This window comes from Oncorhynchus nerka, linkage group LG9b (genome assembly GCF_034236695.1).
Source record: "Oncorhynchus nerka isolate Pitt River linkage group LG9b, Oner_Uvic_2.0, whole genome shotgun sequence".
Classification (NCBI taxonomy): Eukaryota; Metazoa; Chordata; class Actinopteri; order Salmoniformes; family Salmonidae; genus Oncorhynchus; species Oncorhynchus nerka.
The window spans coordinates 6,654,165-6,674,052 of NC_088424.1; the positions used below are offsets into that span (position 1 = coordinate 6,654,165).

General features: G+C 43.4%; 1 protein-coding gene and 1 non-coding gene across 2 annotated transcripts in view; both read right to left on the reverse strand.

The window, feature by feature from the left end:
- Positions 1 to 1,640: 1,640 nt before the first annotated feature.
- LOC115114199 (anoctamin-8-like) overlaps positions 1,641 to 19,888 on the reverse strand; it is a 28,656-nt gene continuing 10,408 nt past the window's right edge. The window contains 15 exon segments of the mRNA XM_029642263.2: positions 1,641 to 2,298; positions 2,300 to 2,932; positions 6,321 to 6,431; positions 7,210 to 7,341; positions 10,623 to 10,814; positions 11,045 to 11,701; positions 11,811 to 11,885; positions 12,025 to 12,080; positions 14,345 to 14,471; positions 15,038 to 15,190; positions 16,361 to 16,522; positions 17,077 to 17,204; positions 17,390 to 17,506; positions 18,275 to 18,371; positions 19,663 to 19,801. Coding sequence (XP_029498123.2) covers positions 2,254 to 2,298; positions 2,300 to 2,932; positions 6,321 to 6,431; positions 7,210 to 7,341; positions 10,623 to 10,814; positions 11,045 to 11,701; positions 11,811 to 11,885; positions 12,025 to 12,080; positions 14,345 to 14,471; positions 15,038 to 15,190; positions 16,361 to 16,522; positions 17,077 to 17,204; positions 17,390 to 17,506; positions 18,275 to 18,371; positions 19,663 to 19,801 — 2,824 coding nt within the window. The 3' untranslated portion in view covers positions 1,641 to 2,253.
- trnak-cuu (transfer RNA lysine (anticodon CUU)) lies at positions 15,552 to 15,624 on the reverse strand. The gene has a single exon. It is a non-coding gene; the product is annotated as a tRNA-Lys (tRNA).

The window sequence follows — 19,888 nt, forward strand, 5'->3', positions numbered from 1 at the left end:
TTTGCTTGTGAATGTTTATTTCTACTGAGCATCCGTGAGGTATGTTTTTTTTCTCATGTTGGAATTAACTGAAACATATTTCGTATACACACAAAGGTGGCTAGTAAAGAATCTAACTACAGACGGTAGGAATAGGCAGGCTACATGCTAGCTCATGTTATAGTTATATGTGCGAATCCCCTCCTACCTGGAGGGGATACACCTGAAGGGGAGCCTGTTTCTTATTAGTCGCCACACACCTGTCAACTAATTAACCAGATCACCAACTCCTGAAAGGAGTGGGGCTAGCCCTTTAAATACCCCGTCTGCAGTGATTAAGTTCTCTCAACCAAACGGACCACTAGAGAGGAGTTATTGACGACAGTACCAGTTCGCTACATCTATCAAATCATCAGTTAAACCGTCTGAAGCCCTTGTAACAGGATTGCTTCCGTACCTCTCCTGGAGGACCCTCTGCACACATCGACGACAGTCACATTCGAAGCATCGTTACCTAATCACTTTGACAAAATCTGCGGCCCTTGCAGAGCAAGAGAAACCACTAAGCCTACTTCAAGGTCTCTGAGTGAGAGAAGTCACCCGATTGAAACGCTACTAGCGCGCACTGCTAACTAGCTAGCCATTTCACACTGGTTACACCTACAAAGACCAAAGACGCAATCGATTCAATAAAAGGTCATCAGGCTACCCTCTCCTTGTGTTCCGGCAGACATATCCATTGCCTTGCCTCCTACCCAGACTTTAAGCTACACTACATGATCAAAGTATGTGGACACCTGCTCATCTAAAATTTCATTCCAAAATATTGGGCATTAAAATAGAGTTGGTCCCCCCTTTGCTGCTATAACAGCCTCCACTCTTCTTGGAAGGCTTTCTGCTAAATGTTGGAACATTGCTGCAGAGATTTGCTTCCATTCAGCCATAAGCGCATTAGTGAGGTTGTAATGTGTTTGATGTGGTTAAGGTCAGGGCTCTGTGCAGGCCAGTCGAGTTCTTACACACCGCTCTCAACAAAAAAAATCTGTATGGACCTCGCTTTGTGCACGGGGCATTGTCATGCTGAAACAGGAAAGGTCACCCCCCAAACTGTTGCCACAATGGCGGTGAGCTTTACACCACTCAATCGTATGGCATTGCGCATGGTGATCTTGTGTGCGGCTGCTTGGCCATGGAAACCCATTTCATGAAGTTCCCGACTAACCGTTATAGTGCTGACGTTGCTTACAGAGGCAGTTTGGAACTCGGTAGTTTGTGTTGCAACCAAGTACAGACAACTTTTATGCGCTAAGCGCTTCAGCACTCAGCGGTCCCATTCTGTGAGCTTGTGTGGCCTACCACTTCGCAGCTGAGCTTTTGTTGCTCCTAGATGTTTCCACTTGTTGCACTTCACAGTTCCACAATAAAAGCACGTACAGTTGACCAGGGCAGAAATTTGATAAACTGACTAGTTGGAAAGGTGGCATCCTATGATAGTGCTCTTCAGTAAGGACATTTTACTGCCAATGTTTGTCAATGGAGATTGCATGGCTGTGTCCACATACTTTTTTGTATATATATATATATAGTGTATTCTATTTATATCATATTTATCATCCTTGGTGTGGTAGAATGTGTTCAAAACGTGATGCATTACATTTCCTCTGGTCTCATGAAGTTTATTGGAGTGTGTTTTGCATCGACAGTACATTCACTATTTCATGTGATAAAATAATTAATAGAAAAACAAAGTTAAGACAGGTAAAATATCTTTCAGTCACCGTGAATGTGCTCATTCTGTACTATATAAGATGTCTTTGGCTTATAAGGTGCTGAATAAGACATTTATTTCAGGCATGCAGATGTTTCGCCATGCTTTTTCCACATCAAATCTGATGAATGGAAAGACAAAATATGGGATGGAATAAACTGCCATCCAGATCTTATCGCTTCATGATGATCAGAACCACAAGTCATGCAGTCTTAATAACTGCATTTAGTTATGGTACTAGGGAGGGCCTCATTCAAAGGGGTAAACTGTTACAATTTGTACATAGTATACACTTAGGGTGTCAGTATATAGAACAGATATAGCCTATATTTACTGTCATATCATTTGGATGGTGGAGAATGAATCCAAAACCTGACCTTACATTACATCTTAGCTTATTTAGTTGATTCAGTATGACCTAAACCATGTTGATATGTTAACAAGAATAACAAGTTATTGTTCTCTGCATCCCTTTCTTACATTTTACATATTGCCATGATGATTGACTAACACTTGGAGCCAGAAGTGTCAGTATCGTTAGATTGTCTTGTTTGTTTCTCTCCTCTCGCTCTCAGACGAGGGTAACAACTCGCCTGAGGGAGTTGTATTCAGGTCCTGCCTGGTGGGCTGACTGTTAGGAGTCGTTTGGGGGGTAGCATCGCCTGGTTTGGACAGCTGAGGCCCGTTGGCACATACCACTGCCCCCTCTGATCTGCTAAAGCTGAACAGCTTCCCTGGGCTGAAGGTCCTGTTGGGGGACTGGGACCTTTCCTGGTTCACGGACGCAGCCGTCACCACGGTCCCCGGTGCTGGTGTTACAGACAACGGCTCCTTCTTCAACTCCGGAGACTTCCGAAACTTGAAGCTGAGGAAGCCTGCTAGTTTGGCTTCTCCCCCGGTTGGGGACTGAGGGGTGAGGGCTGTGCCTGAGGAGAACTTCCCCTGCTGGGGGAAGATCTGCTTGAGCTTCATTACATTGCTGTTGCCCAGCAGAGAGCTGGGTCTCTTGGGCTTGTCCACAGGCTTCCACTGGGCCTTCTCATGGTGGTGCTGTTTGTCAGCCTTGTGGTACTCGCTTTCCTGCTGGGCCTCGGCCTGGAGCTCCACCTGACGCTGCAGCTCCTCCTCCTCAAGCTGCCTCCTCAGCTGTTGCTGGGAGTGCTGCTGGGCCTGACGCTCGTGCTTCTGCATATGAACAAGGTAATACTGTATGTATAATATGTGGCAGAAAGAAAGCAGACTTGGCAGTTAACACTATCTGTAACCACGTTCCCATACACAGTTTTTATGTGAGTAAAGTCATATATCATATATTATATCATAAGTTTCAGTGTAATTTTCGAAATGCCGGCAGATAATTTGTTAATTCGACATGATGGGATCTTTTTGCGTCTGTAAAATGTATTATGCTGGAAATGGCGGTGGAAATGCCTTTATACTTAAATATTGATATAATAACCATCACATCATCGTAAATCACATCATCGTAAATTTGGAGACACCCGATGATATGGTATGTGGTCCTCCCACTACGACTCGGGAGACAGTTTATTAGGCTACACTACAGTTTGTTAGGTCCGCACTACTCGCTGCCATTTCCGACTCCGACTCCAGCCATGTCTTCCTTCAAAAACACAACAGCCCAAGAAAGTTTTCTTCTTAGGCCTTGGATATCATTCACCATTTAGTCCACTTTTATCCATGGATTAGCAACATTTTACTTCTCATTCTGAACAAGTCATATGACATTACATGCATGCACTTCCGTCTGCTCTGGACTTTACATCGAGAGCCATGATTTCCTCTCGACAGCTGCTCTTGACGTCTTTCCTACTTCAAACTTTGAATTTCGGCGGATTTTTGGCCAAACATCAGTGGTGCGTGAAAACATCCCCATAACATGCTGACCACACCACTCTCATTACGTGTGCAAGCATTGCAAAATAAATGTACACAATACATGTTATTAAATAATTTCATCCAAACTGCTCGCGAGCGTCTGCATAGCCAGGCGCTACAATATAACTTGGTTCTATTTTTGACGCTTGACACGCTGCAAGTTCCGCCTCGCTGCAAGTCCCGCCTCTACCAACTCCTCATTGATTTAAGGAGCATATACCCATGTGTGCGATTGAAAGCTGAACTGAGGTCCATACTCTAGTCCAGTTGGTGGTGGCAATGCACCTATAAAGTCCACAGAAGACGACTGAAGGAGGAGAGATTATTAGAAACTAACAAAATGTCCCCTTTTTTCTGTGGATTAACTGTCGGAGTAAAAAACACACCATTTTGACTCAAAATGGGTCAAAATTCTACAAATATCCGGGACAAAAAGGACCTTGTGCATTTCAGGTAAAATAACACCCTTAATGTTTATATCCCAGGACAAATTAGCTAGCAACAGCAAGCTAGCTAGCTAAATTACCATGAATTTTTAATGCATTTCGACCTGTCCCCAAATTAATATAGTTGGTTCAGAGTTCGGTTTGATATTTCAACCTGCGTGTCCTGATCACGTCTGGTGTAGGTGGACAAAATCAACATGCGAGCGAGCGGTCTGGTCAGCATGTTAGAGTAGAGTGTTCGTTCTCCGCTGATCAAATTTGATCAACTAAATTGTCAAAAGAGCAGCACGACATCTTGCCTTGTAGTGCTGTTTTGTACAGATAACTGTACAAAACAAAATGATTTGTTGCCACTCCTGGCTCTGTCGCAGAATGCTTCCTTATGACTGCATGTGATAAGATAGCCTACTACAAGGGATTTTATTAACCAGCTTCATGAGGTAGTCACCTGGAATGCTATTCCAACAGTCTTGAAGGAGTTCCCACATACGCTGAGCACTTGTTGGATGCTTTTCCTTCACTCTGCGGTCCAACTCATCCCAAACCATCTCAATTGGGTTGAGTTCGGATGAATGTGGAGGCCAGGTCATCTGATGCAGCACTCCATCACTCTCCTTCTTGGTCAAATAGCCCTTACACATCCTGGAGGTGTGTTTTGGGTCATTGTCCGGTTGAAAAACAAAAGATATTCCCACTATGGGATGGCATATCGCAAACCAGATGGGATGGCATATCGCTGCAGAATGCTGTGGTAGCCATGCTGGTTAAGAGTGCCTTGAGTTCTAAATAAATCACAGACAGTGTCAACAGCAAAGCACCCTCTCACCATCACACCTCCTCCATGCTTCACGGTGGGAACCACACATGCGGAGATCATCCGTTCACCTACCCTGCGTCTCACAATGACGCGGCGGTTGGAAGCAAAATTCTCATTTTTGGAATCATCAGACCAAAGGACAGATTTCTACCATTCTAATGTCCACTGCTCGTGTTTCTTGACCTAAGCAAGTCTCTTCTTCTTATTGGTTCCCTTAAGTAGTGGTTTCTTTGCAGCAATTCGACCATGAAGGCCTGATTCACGCAGTCTCTGAACAGTTGATGATGAGATGTGTCTTTTACTTGAACTCTGTGAAGCATTTATTTGGGCTGCAATCTGAGGTGCAGTTAATTGACGATTTCTGAGGCTGGAAACTCTAATGAACTTAACCTCTGCAGCAGAGGTAACTCTGAGTCTTCCTTTCCTGACCTTCATGTCTTAAAGTAATGATGGACTGTTGTTTCTCTTGGCTATTTTGACCTGTTCTTGCCATAATATGGACTTGGTCTTTTACTAAATCGGGCCATCTTCTGTATACCAACCCTACCTTGTCACAACAAAACTGATTGGCTCAAACACATTAAGAAAAGACATTCCACAAATGAACTTTTAACAAGGTACACCTGTTAATTGAAATGCATTCCAGGTGACTACCTCCTGAAGCTGGCTGAGAGAATGCCAAGAGTGTGCAAAGTTGGCATCAAGGCAAAGGGTGGCTACTTTGAAGAATCTCAAATATAAAATATATTTTTATTATTTATTTTACTTTTTTGGTTACTACATGATTCCATATGTGTTATTTCAGAGTTTTGATGTCTTCACTATTATTCTACAATGTAGAAAATTGTAAAAAGAAAGAAAAATCCTGGAATGAGTAGGAGTGTCAACTTTTGACTGATACTGTAAACTTACGCGGAAAAAGTACATTTTGTGTGCACTATATCATCACGCACTGTTTAAAAAAAAATCCGCAACAAGTCTTTTTGGTGGAAACATACCACTGGTGGGGAAATGTACATATTTTCTTTATGCAGATTCTAGAATATTCGCATGCAAATCTGTCACGAATTGGATGGAAACCTAGCTTGTGACCAGCTTTGGTTTGTTTCATGACTGTGTAAAGTTAGATGCCATATGCTGACATCAGCTTTCATGACTGTATGAAATATGTCATGACATTATGACAGCATTATGTTATTATGAAGGCCAACGTTAACAGAGGGTTCAAATGAAGTTTCATACTTTTGTCAGTACAAAAGGATGCCCTTCCGTATGTATCAGAAAATGCAAAGAAAATCCACCAAAAGGACACAAACTTGGAGGATGTTAGTGATTGACAAAGGTGAGATGTGAAGTACATTATATGCTCTGTGGATTTAGCCAAGAGTGTTTTAGAGCTATGCGACTGTACCTTGAAAGCCTCCCTTCGACGGTACTCTAGTTTGGCCATCTCGTCTGCGACCCATCCAGGAATATCAGGGATGGCCACATGGATGACGTATTTGAGGAGGATGGCAAAATGCTGTATATCCCAAAACAAGAAAGGAAACAAACACTGACATGAGAACACAGAAAATTATAGATTGCTGGTATCAAATCCTAGATGCCATTGCCTGCCGTTGTGCCCTTGAGCAAGGCACTTAAACCCCCCCACAACAACTGCTCTGCGGGCATCCAATGTGGCAGCCCCTTGCTCCAACCTCTCCAACCTATGTATGTATATGTGTCTTACGGAGGGTTTGGGATAAAGCGGATGTCAAATTTCAGTTAGACCTTGCGTACAATTGAGGAATAATGTGATCTTAACCAGAGTGGATAGAGTATGTGTGATGTTGCAATGCTGTGTGTGGTGTGTAGAGGGAGCTGCTTGCTCTTCTCAAGCCCGGCTAGATCAGCCGGTGAAGCATTAGACTCTTACTCTCAGGGTCTTGGGTTTGAGCCACACATTGGGCACAAGCACTTTAGCAATAGTTTCTCAGTTACCTGTCCTTTCCTTTGTCATTTTGAAGACAGCACAATGTAGATCTAACCTATTGTACAATGCTGCAATTGATATTCAAAACAAGATGTCATCTTTGAGTGAAGGCTATTTACTTGGGTTTAGATAACACCTCCTCCTTTTTTTGCTATGGTCCATTGTTTTATATTCTGTAATCTTTGTGGATCTATGTACAGTGTCCTTGGTTTTGATAAAGGTAGTATATAAAAAGTACCACAATTGCTACGATTGTTGTCTGTATTTGTGGCATCGATCTACTCGGTGTCACAGAGTGAAGACAAAATGGCTGGCTACGTTTTACCTCCAGTACCACGATGGAGATGATGACCATCTCAGGGCTCAGCCAGGGGAAGAGACGCTGCAGCTGACCACACTGGCCAATGAGATAACAGTTCACCATAATGGCTATCAAGCCCATGGCCTCCATTGCTGTCTGCACACAGAGAGAGTGAAATCTCTGAGGAAAAATAACTTTATGAAATAAATAACAGTTAGCATGCTTTTTTTTGCAGAGATGCTTGAAATGCATGATTCTAAAATGGTTCTCTGACCTTAATTGCAGGTGGGGTAAATATACACTGAGTGTACAAATCATTATGAACACCTGTTCTTTCCAAGATATAGACTGACCAGGTGAATCCAGATGAAAGCTATGATCCCTTATTCAAATCAAATCAATGTTAATGCGAGTGTCGCAAAATGCTTGTGCTTCTAGTTCCGACAGTGCAGTAATATCTAACAAGTGACCTAACAATTGACCAACAACTACCAAATACACACAAATCTAAAGGGGTGAATGAGAATATATAAATATATGGATGAGCGATAGCCGAGCGGCATAGGCAAGGTGCAATAGATGGTATAAATACAGTAAACATTATTAAAGTGGCATTATTTAAAGTGACTAGTGATCCATTTATTAAGTGGCCAGTGATTGGGTCTCAATGTAGGCAGAAGCCTCTCTGAGTTAGTGATTGCTGATTAGCAGTCTGATGGCCTTGACATAGAAGTTGTTTTTAAGTCTCTCGGTCCCAGCTTTGATGCACCTGTACTGACCTCGCCTCCTGGAAGATAGCGGTGTGAATAGGCAGTGGCTCGGGTGGTTGTTGTCCTTGATTATCTTTTTGGCCTTTCTGTGACATTGGATGCTGTAGGTGTCATGGAGGGCAGGTAGTTTGCCCCGGTGATGCGTTGTGCAGACCGCACCACCCTCTGGAGAGCCTTGCGGTTGAGGGCGGTGCAGTTGCGTGATATAACCTGACAGGATGCTCTCGATTGTGCATCTTTAAAGGTTTGTCAGGGTTTTGGGTGACAAGCCACATTTCTTCAGCCTCCTGAGGTTGAAGAGGCGCTATTGCACCTCTTCTTTGGTACTGGAACAATGGTGGCCATCTTGAAGCATGTGGGGACAGCAGACTGGGATAGGGAGCAATTTAATATGTAAGGACAACACACCAGCAAGCTGGTCTGCACGCAGCTAGGGATGCCGTCTGGGCCAGCAGCCTTGCGAGGGTTAACACGTTTAAATGTTTTACTCACATCGCCCACAGAGAAGGAGAGGGGTGGGCGCAATCCTTGTTAGTGGGCTGTGACGGCGGCACTGTATTATCCTCTAAACTGGCAAAGAAGGTGTTTAGTTTGTCTGGAAGCTTGACGTCGGTGTCCTGGTTTTCTTTTTGTAGTCCGTGTCACATACGTCTCGTGTCTGAGCCGTTGAATTGCGACTCCACTTTGTCCCTGTACCGGCATTTCGCTTATTTGTTTGCCTTGCGGAGGGGATAACTACACTGTTTATATTCAGCCATATTCTCAGACCTCTTTCCATGGTTAAATGCAGTGGTTTGCCACCATTCATCCACGGTTTCTGGTTAGGGTAGATTTTAATAGTCACAGTGGGTACAACATCTCCAATGCACTTCTTTATAAACTCACTCACAGAGTCAGCGTATAGATCGATGTTGTTATCTGAGGCTGACCGGAACATATCCCAGACCGCGTGATCAAAACAATCTTGAAGCGTGGATTCCAATTGGTCAGACCAGCGTTTTGAATGTTTCTAGTCACTGGTTCATCCTGTTTGAATTTCTGCTTATAAGACGGTAGGAGCAAGATGGCGTCGTGGTCGGATTTTCCGAAGGGTGGGGGAGGGATTTGTATGCATCACAGGAGTTAGAGTAGCAGTGATCGAGTGTATTACACCCGTGCATAGTGCAATCAATATGCTGATAGAATTTAGGTAGCCTTGCTCTCAAAATTGCTCTATTAAAATCCTCAGCTACAATAAATGCAGCCTCAGGATATATGGTTCCAGTTTACATAGAGTCTAGTGAAGTTCCTTGAGGGCCGTCTTGGTGTCTGCTTGAGGGGGAATGTACACAGCGGTGACGATAACTGATGAGGATTCTCTTGGGAGATAATATAGCCGGCATTTGATTGTAAGGAATTATAGGTCGGGTGAGCAGAAAGACTTGAGTTCCTGTATGTTGTTATTATTACACCATCTTCCCAGAGAGGAGTTCTGTTGGCGCGATGCATGGAGAAGCCTGGTGGTTGAACTGATCCCGAGAGAGCCATGTTTCCATGAAACAGATAATGTTACAATCTCTGATGTCTCTCTGGAAGGCAACCCTTGCTCGAATTTCATCTACCTTGTTGTCAAGAGACTGGATATTTGTGAGTAGTATACTCGGGAGCGGTGGGCGATGTGCACGTCTATGGAACCTGACCTGGAGGTCGCTCCATCTGCGGCGCCGCTGTTTTAGGTCAGCTTCTGGGATTAGGTCCATTGTCCTGGGTGGTGGTCCGAACAGAGGATCCGCTTCGGGAAAGTCATATTCCTGGACGTAATGTTAGTAAGTTGACGTCGCTCTTATATCCAATAGTTCTTCCTGGCTGTATGTAATAAGACTTAAGATTTCCTGGGGTAACAATGTATGAAATAATGCATAAAAAAAACAAAATACTGCATAGTTTCCTAAGTACTCGAAGCGAGGCGACCATCTCTGTCGGCGCCATCTTGTTTTTCAGTATATTCACATAATTTAAACATACAGTATATAGATTTACATGGAGTGTATTGATGTCACTTGTTAAATCCACTTCAATCATTGTAGATGAAGGGGAGGAGACAACAGATTAAAGAAGGATTTTTATGCCTTGAGACAGTTGAGACATGGATTGTGTATGTGTGCTATTCAGAGGGTGAAAGGCAACACAAAAAGAAAAAAAAGTGCCTTTGAACGGGGTACCGTAGTTGGTGCCAGGCACACATGTTTGTGTCAAGAACTGCAACGCTGCTGGATTTTTCACACTTAACTGTCCACCAGCCAACTTGACGCGACTGTGGGAAGCATTGGAGTCAACATGGGCCAGCATCCCTGTGGAATGCTTTCGACACCTTGTAGAGTCCATGCCCAGATTAATTTAGGCTGTTCAGAGAGGGTGCAATTCATTATTTGGAAGGTGTTCTTAATGTTTTGTACACTCAGTGTAAATCTATATACTGTATGTCTAAATTATGTGAATATACTGTATGTCCTGGGTTATTCCAGGATAAACTCATATTGGAGAGTAGGAGTGCTGACCTAGGATGATTTTTACCATTTAGATCATAATGAATAGGATTATATGAACAAGGGGGGCCTGATTCTAGATCAACACTCCTACTATGAAACATATTTTAAATACGGGCCCAGATGTGAGCGACCAAATGACCTGCCACTGTCCAATGCTCTCCACCCTCTGGCCAAAGGGCCTCTGCAGGCCTGTGCAGAGCTTCAAGGCGTCACTCCGGATTTCGATGATGTTGTTGATGAGGGCCCACATGGCAGCCAGCGGAAAGGCGGAGGAGAAGAGCACCACGTAGCCAAACTGGATGAACATCTCCTGGTAGTCTTGCAGGGTGTCCTGTTGGGTCAGAGGTCAAAGGTATGAGGTCAAAGTCACAAAGTCACATAGAATAGCATTTGTGTTTCAAATCACTTTTTACTTTAGATTTGAATGTACTGCTGCATGTACCAGCTACTAACACTAGCCAGAAATACTCTCCAAGTCCATTAAATTAAACTAAACACGTGTCCAATATAAACTGACAGCAGGTCAGGTGCATAACAACAGATCTGATGACTAAGACACACCTCATATGTCTGCATGCAGCTCTCAACCTCTGATTGGCTGAGAATGACAGACTTGGGCTCATCAGGCGGGTCAATCCAGGACTTTGTTGCCTTTTTCTCTGGAATTGGACTCTTCCATCTCTGACATACTAGCGTGTCATAGTCATTTGGTGGGGAGACACTAGTCTCCTTGGTCTCAGAGGACTCATAGGTGACAATGTCAGTGACTATCTCAAAGATGCTGGAAGGATCCATGCCCTCCTCCACCAACGTGGGACTGTCCTCCAAGAAGCTGTCCTCTGGCTGAGTCGCCAAGGCAATGTCCCTGGCAACATGCACCTTCTCATTGAAGCTAATCTTCCGTTGCCTCAGTGTGTAATTTATGTCCCACTCTTCCTCTGTAAACCTATAGCCAGCTTTTAGATCTCCTCTCTTCTTCTGTTCTGTCTGTCCAGGAAGTGTGGCAGGGCCTTTGGGGCTTAGCAGGGACTGGATAGTCCATGAAGCCTGGGACTTTCCTAGAGCCAAGCGGCTGTATTTGAGCACTATGGCCTGGAGAATCTCCCACACGACCTTGGGGGTAAATACTCCTAGTTTGTGATGCTCGTACAGATAAGGCTGGAGCACTTCCTTGATGTTCTGGAGGAACTGGCGGAAGATCAGGAGAGTGGCTAGCGTCTGTGAGGAGACAGTGTGAGTGATTCAGTTGCTATTCATTGGGGATTTTTTTGTTGTTTGTTTGTTCAATCATGTTTTCCATTATCCAAATCTAATTGACAGATTTTACCTCCTTCAGTCGCTCCATGTCCTTGAGGTAGAATCCGATGTAGAAAAGGCTAAGGTAAGAATTGATAAACTCAAACTGCAAAATGAAGAGAAGGACTTTAAATCAGACATGGCATTTCTAAACATATATACAAAAGTGTTAGTCAATAATACACCCCCGTGAATAACAGTGGTTAGTATGGTCGAAAAAAAAGAAGAAGAAATATCTAACTTACAAAAACCATTTTAATGATGAGATTATTCTCATAGGCACTCTGAAGTCTGTAGTTCTCTGTAAGAAAATAATACCAATCATCAAAAGACATTGCTCCATTTGATACTGATTACTGAACAAACCTGTGTGATCACTTTGTACAACACTACATACCTGGTTTGAGGAGTTAGCGAGGTGACTTTGGTCAATTTTTGAGTTCAACTCGAGATATCCGGGGCTACAGAAGTGGCTCACATTTTAGACAGGTACATTTACATTTAACGATTCCTTCAGAACTAACCTGCTCCAGGGCAGGCTAACTCAGGGCTAACTCTACTAATCCTGAATGAAATGCCTGAGCTGCAAGTTGAGGACCAATTGAAACAGGTTTCCTCCCTTTGACAAAGATTGCGTTATCGGCATCTTCATTTGAGGAAAACGACTGATTTAAATATTGTTTCTGTGCGTGTTTAAGAAATAGTCATGTTAAAATACTTAATGAAAATATTTTTATCGATAGGAATGGGGAAAAAAAGCACACATTAATAAGCACACCAAAGACGACATTAACAATAAGTAATAAAATAAAGACGGGACTTGTAAAAGCCTACTTCACACCATAGCCTGCTAAATCTGCAAGATCACTTTTTAAATTTGGACTTCGGCACAAATGTGGCACTGAATCGCCCATGGATGTTTCAGCATTGTCTCAATGAAGAGTTCGGCATTCGACTAGCCACGTGCGACATGCACGCACAGTTTAAAGTCTGCTAGAGTTAGTGGCAGGTGGACGAGCAATATCCACCGTCAGTGGCGTAGCTGTGCCTGGAGAAGTGTGTATACTCTAATTTTGCTAAAATAAATCCAAACGGCCCGCCCGGTGAAGGAAAGGCGCCCTGTGTGAAAAATTCGGAGAAACCGTGACATACTCTGAATGATCTAAAATGATAAATCCCATATTGGTGTTTCACAGTCAGGCTGAGCAAGAAGGCTAATAGTAGGCCCACTATTGAAATAGATAAATGAGGCTGTCAACTGAGTCAGAAATTCACAGGTTTCAGATTTGTATTTTTTTTTTCTGGTTTCCCCTCTCAAAGTCACACTTTTATTCATAGAAAAACAACAAATTGCACGTTCTAAGTCCACAACAATGCTTAAACCACATCAGGTGACCACTTTTGAGGTCTGGGAAAAATCTGAGCTATTACATTTTTTTTGTGTTTTGTTACCCTTTTATTCAAGTGTGCAGGCACCTAGCACTGTTTGGTTAGCGGTGTTTTAGTAGCGCACATGAAATGGAGTTTGCAAAACAAATGGCCACTGTATTGATGCAAATAATCAAGATATTATTCTGCCAGGTACTAGGTAATAGGCTACTTTATAGCTAGTTAACATTTAACTGAGAAGATTTTTGTGAAAGCCTTTCCATCTACCCTAAGACAGTTAGGCCTATCATTAGCGCCAATATATTTCTTCTGTTCCTTACCTTGTTTCAAAGTAGCCAAGCCAAAAACTGATCATAGGAATGTTGAGGGATTTTTTAAAAACACTTCCTCATATGCGCTCTCCTGTTCTATTGGTTTTCAAATCAACTTTCTTGTCTATTGTCTAGCAGCCAAAGGCATTATCCTCGTCACAGTATTAGCAAACCGTGATAGTTGTTGCATCTTTAGATCTCCCCCTTTTTAAAATTCAAACAGATGTTTCCATCTCTGTCCATGAAACTGCTTGCTTGCGGTGAGCATTTTAGAACAGTGTTTTCCTACAAATTGCATTTTGGAACATTCGCGTGTAGGCCTACAGTACCACCATGTGCACGTTGCTGCACTTAAAATGTGAAAAAAATACTATTTTTATCCAAATTCTAAGCGAAACATTCAGATCTTTTCCATCAGCCTTATTAATTTATACGCCGTGTACCTCCACATCACTAATTTGATACCCATCAGTGGGGATTAAGAAATTAGTATATGCAATGCCGACTGAAAAAATAGTGGGTATATGGCGTATACCTGCGTATAGCCTCCACTACACCATTGTCCACAGTCGTAATACAGATGAAAAGCTAACTGAAGCTGGTTATCTTTTGAAAACCCTGAGTAGATCTAGCTTGCATCGTAGTATACCCCTCTGATGAGATCAAAGCCAGTGTTCTTAAAGCATCTCAGACTAAGAGTGCTGATCTAGGATCAGTTTTGCCTTGCATATCATAATGAATAAGATTGCATGGACAGGGAGGGACCTGATCCTAGATCCGTACTTCTATTCTGAGATGGGTGCTCACTGTTCCAATCATTCCTCACCTGTTGCTGATATGAATGAATCTCAGCTGCACAGCTTACCCATATAATTGAGCCAATGGGCGATCTTCCTATACACCTCATCACATACAGTCACAACGATGGCCAGCAGCATTTTAGGAATGAATCTTGTGATACTGGGTAACTCCTGAATTTCCATCACAAACTCCTATAAAAAGAGGAGATAAACCACAACATGGGCATATTGAATTACAGAAAGACAGGTTAATTAACACTGTAGCCATTCTCTTTTATCTTAAAAGTGCCTACTCCTCAAAAGTTCATTGGTTTGCATGTGATTTAAATGGGATAGTGTATTTAAATGGGGTGGCAGGTAGCCTAGTGGTTAGAGCATTAGGCCAGTAACTGAAAGGTTGCTAGATTGAATCCCTGAGCTGACAAGGTAACAAAATCTGTCATTCTGCCCCTGAACAAGGCAGTTAACCCACTGTTCCTAGGCTGTCATTGTAAATAAGAATTTGTTCTTAACTGACTTGCCTCGTTAAAAGAAAAAAAATCTCTGTAAAAAAAAAGAAGCACTAATCGTACCTGACATTAACACTACCAAGTGCTTTGACGAAAGGAGCTCCCCTCTAAACGTGTCAGCAATACATATTATTAACGGGAATTAAGCTGCCGCCCTGAACCTTCTTGCAATACCGGACCGTGTTTGATGATCATGACTTGGGAATATGTCGGATGAGGCTATTTCCTGTTGACTTAGCTGTCTCTTACCTGCATCTCCAGACAGACGAGCATGGCCAAGAAGACGAAGCAGAGACAGAGGAGACAGATGGGGAGGCTGACCATCCACCTGAACATTGTCCTCTTCCAGGGTGGGTAGTATAACTCCTCACAGCCTGTTATTGGACTGCACCGCTTCACACCCTGCACACAGAGATACAGGCTTCGTCGAGCACCAACTAAAATGCTTGCGCCCAGACTGGGGCTTGAACCTACGACCCTGAGACTAAGAGTCGCATGCTTTACTGAGTGAGCTAGCTCTGCCTTTATAAACCACAGGAGGCATGTGTCCCCCAAAAGATAAGACAGTAGTTGAGAAGCGGCTAACACATTACAGTAAAACGTGGGGCTCAAACCAACAACCCTGAGATGAAGAGTCCCACACGAGCTAGTCAGGCCTGATAGCAACAGTGACAACGGCCTGTTTAGAAACCACAGGAGGCATGTGTCCCCCCAAAGACACAATGGTAGTTGAGAAGATCAGGACCGCCAGCTAAAACATTTACGCCCAACGTGGGGCTCGAACCCACGACCCTGAGATTAAGAGTCTCATGCTCTACCGACTGAGCTAGCCGGGCCTGATAGCAACAGTAACAACTGCACGTTTAGAAATCTCAGGAGGCATGTCTCCCTGCCCCAACCCTTGGAATTCACACAACACTCTCCAAGCCTAGAGCTCATATTACTTATCACTGTAGACCCGTAAACTCTGGCCCTGGAACAACCCTGGAAAAGCTACTTGAGGCTGGTGATGGAATTTGTACTCTGGCCATAGTCCTGAAGGAACCAAACAGCACTGGTAGTAATCTAAGGCTGGGATTCAAACTAAGGTGTGTTGTAGAGCGCTATCGACAATACGTCTTTTAAATGCAATATTCCCACAGCAGATGTCGGCTCAATCGGAAAGTACCTTTAAATGTCAATGGCTCTACAACGCGCCACAGATTGAATCTCGGACTAATCTCCAGATCTAAAGTATTGCGTAATTGGCCCGCTGCTCGATCAAGTTCTGGGTCCAAACATTTTAAGAGAAGAGATGAAGAGATGCTAGAACAAGGAGCGGAACCAGAACGAGGAGCTCCACCCTCTCTCTTTGCACGTTACATCCCGAATGTTCCACCCCCTTCCAAAATTCGAAAGATTCTAACACCTTTGAAATCATGATATGTCCAAATAACCAGTGACTTTTGCTCATTAGCCACATTCCTTCCCGGCAGATTCTACGGTACCAGCTATGTTTACATAGATCTGTCCATGAGAGATTCATCTCAGCCTAACTCTGAAATGAGTAGGATGCAATAATAGGACACTCACCCGAAACTGGCGACGGGGCTCCTCAAGGGGCTCGGCGGGGGTGTCCAGTGTTCCCCACATGTATGCCAGCTCGGCCTCTCTCCGCTTCCATTTCTCCAGGAAGAGCGTCGCCCACACCACGTTGAAAAGGGCAAACACTACACAGCAGATGTCCTGGCTGGTCTGTTAGGGAGTGGGTGAGCCACATGAGATACATACAAAACACAGGGACCTTTGTACAGTAACTCAAAAGAACAAAGGGACTGTATCATTTTACATTGAAGTCATTTCGCAGACGCTCTTAATCCAGAGCGAATTAGATGAGCAATTAGGGTCAAGTGCCTTGCTCAAGGGTACGTCGACAGATTTGTCACCTTGTCGGCTTGGGGAATTAAGAGCTGTGGCGGGGGATACATTTTTGAAGTATCGGCCAACACATCCATGTTTTGTTACATGCTGTTTCATGCAGTGATTGTGAAAAGAAACACCTACACATATTCCCACAATAGGTGAGTCATTTGTATTGTATAACTGTGAAATCCCATTGTGTATGTTAGCTACATTTAGCCTAATCCACGATATGTTTGTGCTATCTTGCCAACTCCTACGTCACTGTCACTGGCAGATTAGGTAGTAGGCTGAACTACATTGTGTATGATACATTAGTTACCGTATATTGACAGGTTTATTGGCCAGTGTGTGGTCTCCATTGAGGCATGTGATGCTGGATCACCTACCTGGTCAGCCTCTGCCAGGATCCACATCAGGAAGCCAACGACGGCAGGGTACAGCATGGAGTTGGTGTAGAAGCCCAGCCAGGCAAAGTACATGCCGATTTTCACCCCAAAGTAATCACAGACGTCATCTAACACACAAGGATCAGCAGCCACGGACCAACAACATGGACAAAAGACAGACAAAATGGGTTATTGGTTTCAGCTAGTGAATGATCATTTGAAGAAATGTGCATCTTTCCATTGATATTGCATTTGTAGTGCAGATAATTGTAACAATAAGTAATGCTGTATTGTCTCAACAGTTGCTGCTCACCCAAAGGCTGTCTCTCACAGACAGCTTGGACCCATGACGTCATCAGCTGACTGAGGATCCGTTGCTCGTGTAGAGGAAACACTTGACAGATTACTCCTCTGGCCACCAGTTCTGGAACTATAATAAAAAGTGAATGCCATTTATCAGATGATTTTATCCATTGCAACTGACAGTCATATGAGTGCATATTTAAAAAAAACTTTTTTTAAAATTATTATTATTTTTTTTTTTTACGTATGTGTGGTCAGAGCTCCCTATCCTGACGTTTCAAACTCTACCAACTGAGCAATAGAGGAATACATTATTCATGTCCATACTCTCCAAGGATATTTAAACTCTACCAACTGAGCAATAGAGGAATACATTATTCATGTCCATACTCTCCAAGGATATTTAAACTCTACCAACTGAGCAATAGAGGAATGCATTATTCATGTCCATACTCTCCAAGGATATTTAAACTCTACCAACTGAGCAATAGAGGAATACATTATTCATGTCCATACTCTCCAAGGATATTTAAACTCTACCAACTGAGCAATAGAGGAATACATTATTCATGTCCATACTCTCCAAGGATATTTAAACTCTACCAACTGAGCAATAGAGGAATACATTATTCATGTCCAAACTCTCCAAGGATATTTAAACTCTACCAACTGAGCAATAGAGGAATACATTATTCATGTCCATACTCTCCAAGGATATTTAAACTCTACCAACTGAGCAATAGAGGAATACATTATTCATGTCCATACTCTCCAAGGATATTTAAACGTTTGGGATCAATCAACATAGTTATCAGTCAATAATGAAGCAGTCTTACTGTATATGTTGTCATGCTGTAGAGAAAGGGATTGATGAAATACAAAAATAACAGTTTACTGATTGGTTGTCCCTCCAGGAAGTGGATGTTGTGAAGGACCGCCCCTGGTTTGGCACGTAGGTTATCCAGCCAGTACTTGATGATACTCTGACGCTCCTAAAGACAAGGTAAGAGTGGAACAACCACATAGATTAAGGGATCAAGGTAAAAGTCAGCAACAGGACATACACTATATATGCAAAAGTATGTGGACACCCCTAGACATTAGTGGATTCGGCTATTTCAGTCACACCCGTTGCTGACAGGTGTATACAATCAAGCACACAGCCATGCAATCTCCATAGACAAACATTGACAGTAGAATGGCCTAACTGAAGAGCTTAGTGACTTTCAACGTGGCACTGTCATAGGATGCCACCTTTCCAACCAGTCAGTTTATCACATTTCTGCCCTGCTAGAGCTGCCCTGGTCAACTGTAAGTGCTGTTATTGTGAAGTGGAATCATCTAGGAGCAACAATGAAGTGGTAGGTAGGCCAGACAAGCTCACAGAACCGGACCGCCGAGTGCTGAAGCGCCTAGCACGTAAAAATCATCTGTCCTCGGTGGCAGCACTCACTACCGAGTTCCAAACTGACTCTGGAAGCAATGTTGCACAAGAACTGTTTGTCGGAGGCTTCATGAAATGGAAGATTACCATACACAATGCCAAGCGTCGGCTGGAGTGGTGTAAAGCTCGCCACCATTGGACTCTGGAGCAGTGGTCAAATGTTCTCTGGAGTGATGAATCACGCTTCACCATATGCCAGGCTGATGGACGAATCTGAGAACGCTACCTGCCCGAATGCGTAGTGCCAACTGTAAAGTTTGGTGATGGAGGAATAATAGTCTGGGGCTGTTTTTCATGGTTCAGGCCCCTTAGTTCCGGTAAAGGAAAATCTTAATGTTACAGCATACAATAACATTCTAGACGATTCTGTGCTTCCAACTTTGTGGCAACAGTTTAGGGAAGGCCCTTTCCTGTTTCAGCATGGCAATGCCCCCGTGCAGAAAGCAAGGTCCATACAGAAATGGTAGTCAAGATTGTTGTGGAAGAACTTGACTGGTCTGCACAGAGCCCTGACCTCAACCCCATCGAACACCTTTGGGATGAATTGGAACACCGACTGCGAGCCAGGCCTAATTGCCCAACATCAGTGCCCGACCTCATTAATGCTCTTATGGCTGAATGGAAGCAAGTCCCCGCAGCAATGTTCCAACATCTAGTGGAAAGCCTTCCCAGAAGAGTGGAGGCTGTTGTAGCAGCAATGGGGGGACCAACTACATGTTAATGCCCATGATTTTGGAATGAGATGTTCAACGAGCAGGTGTCCACATACTTCTGGATATTATGTGTATATCGGAGATGTTTAAATATATTTGCAGATTATGGCCATAACGGATACAAACCTGTGAGGTGAAAAAGATCAATTCGCTCTCTATGTTCTCATAGATGTTATCTTCATCACAGGAAAACCTGCGTGTTCCGCCTCCGTACTGTGGTTTCACCACTTTGTGCATTCCCAACAGCTCTGCACCACGCAGCAAGCTGAGGAGAAATGGAGGATGGGGGGATTAGGATTTCAGCGGGTCAGATATTGCCTTTAATTAACAGTCCTGTTTCAGTCTCTATTTA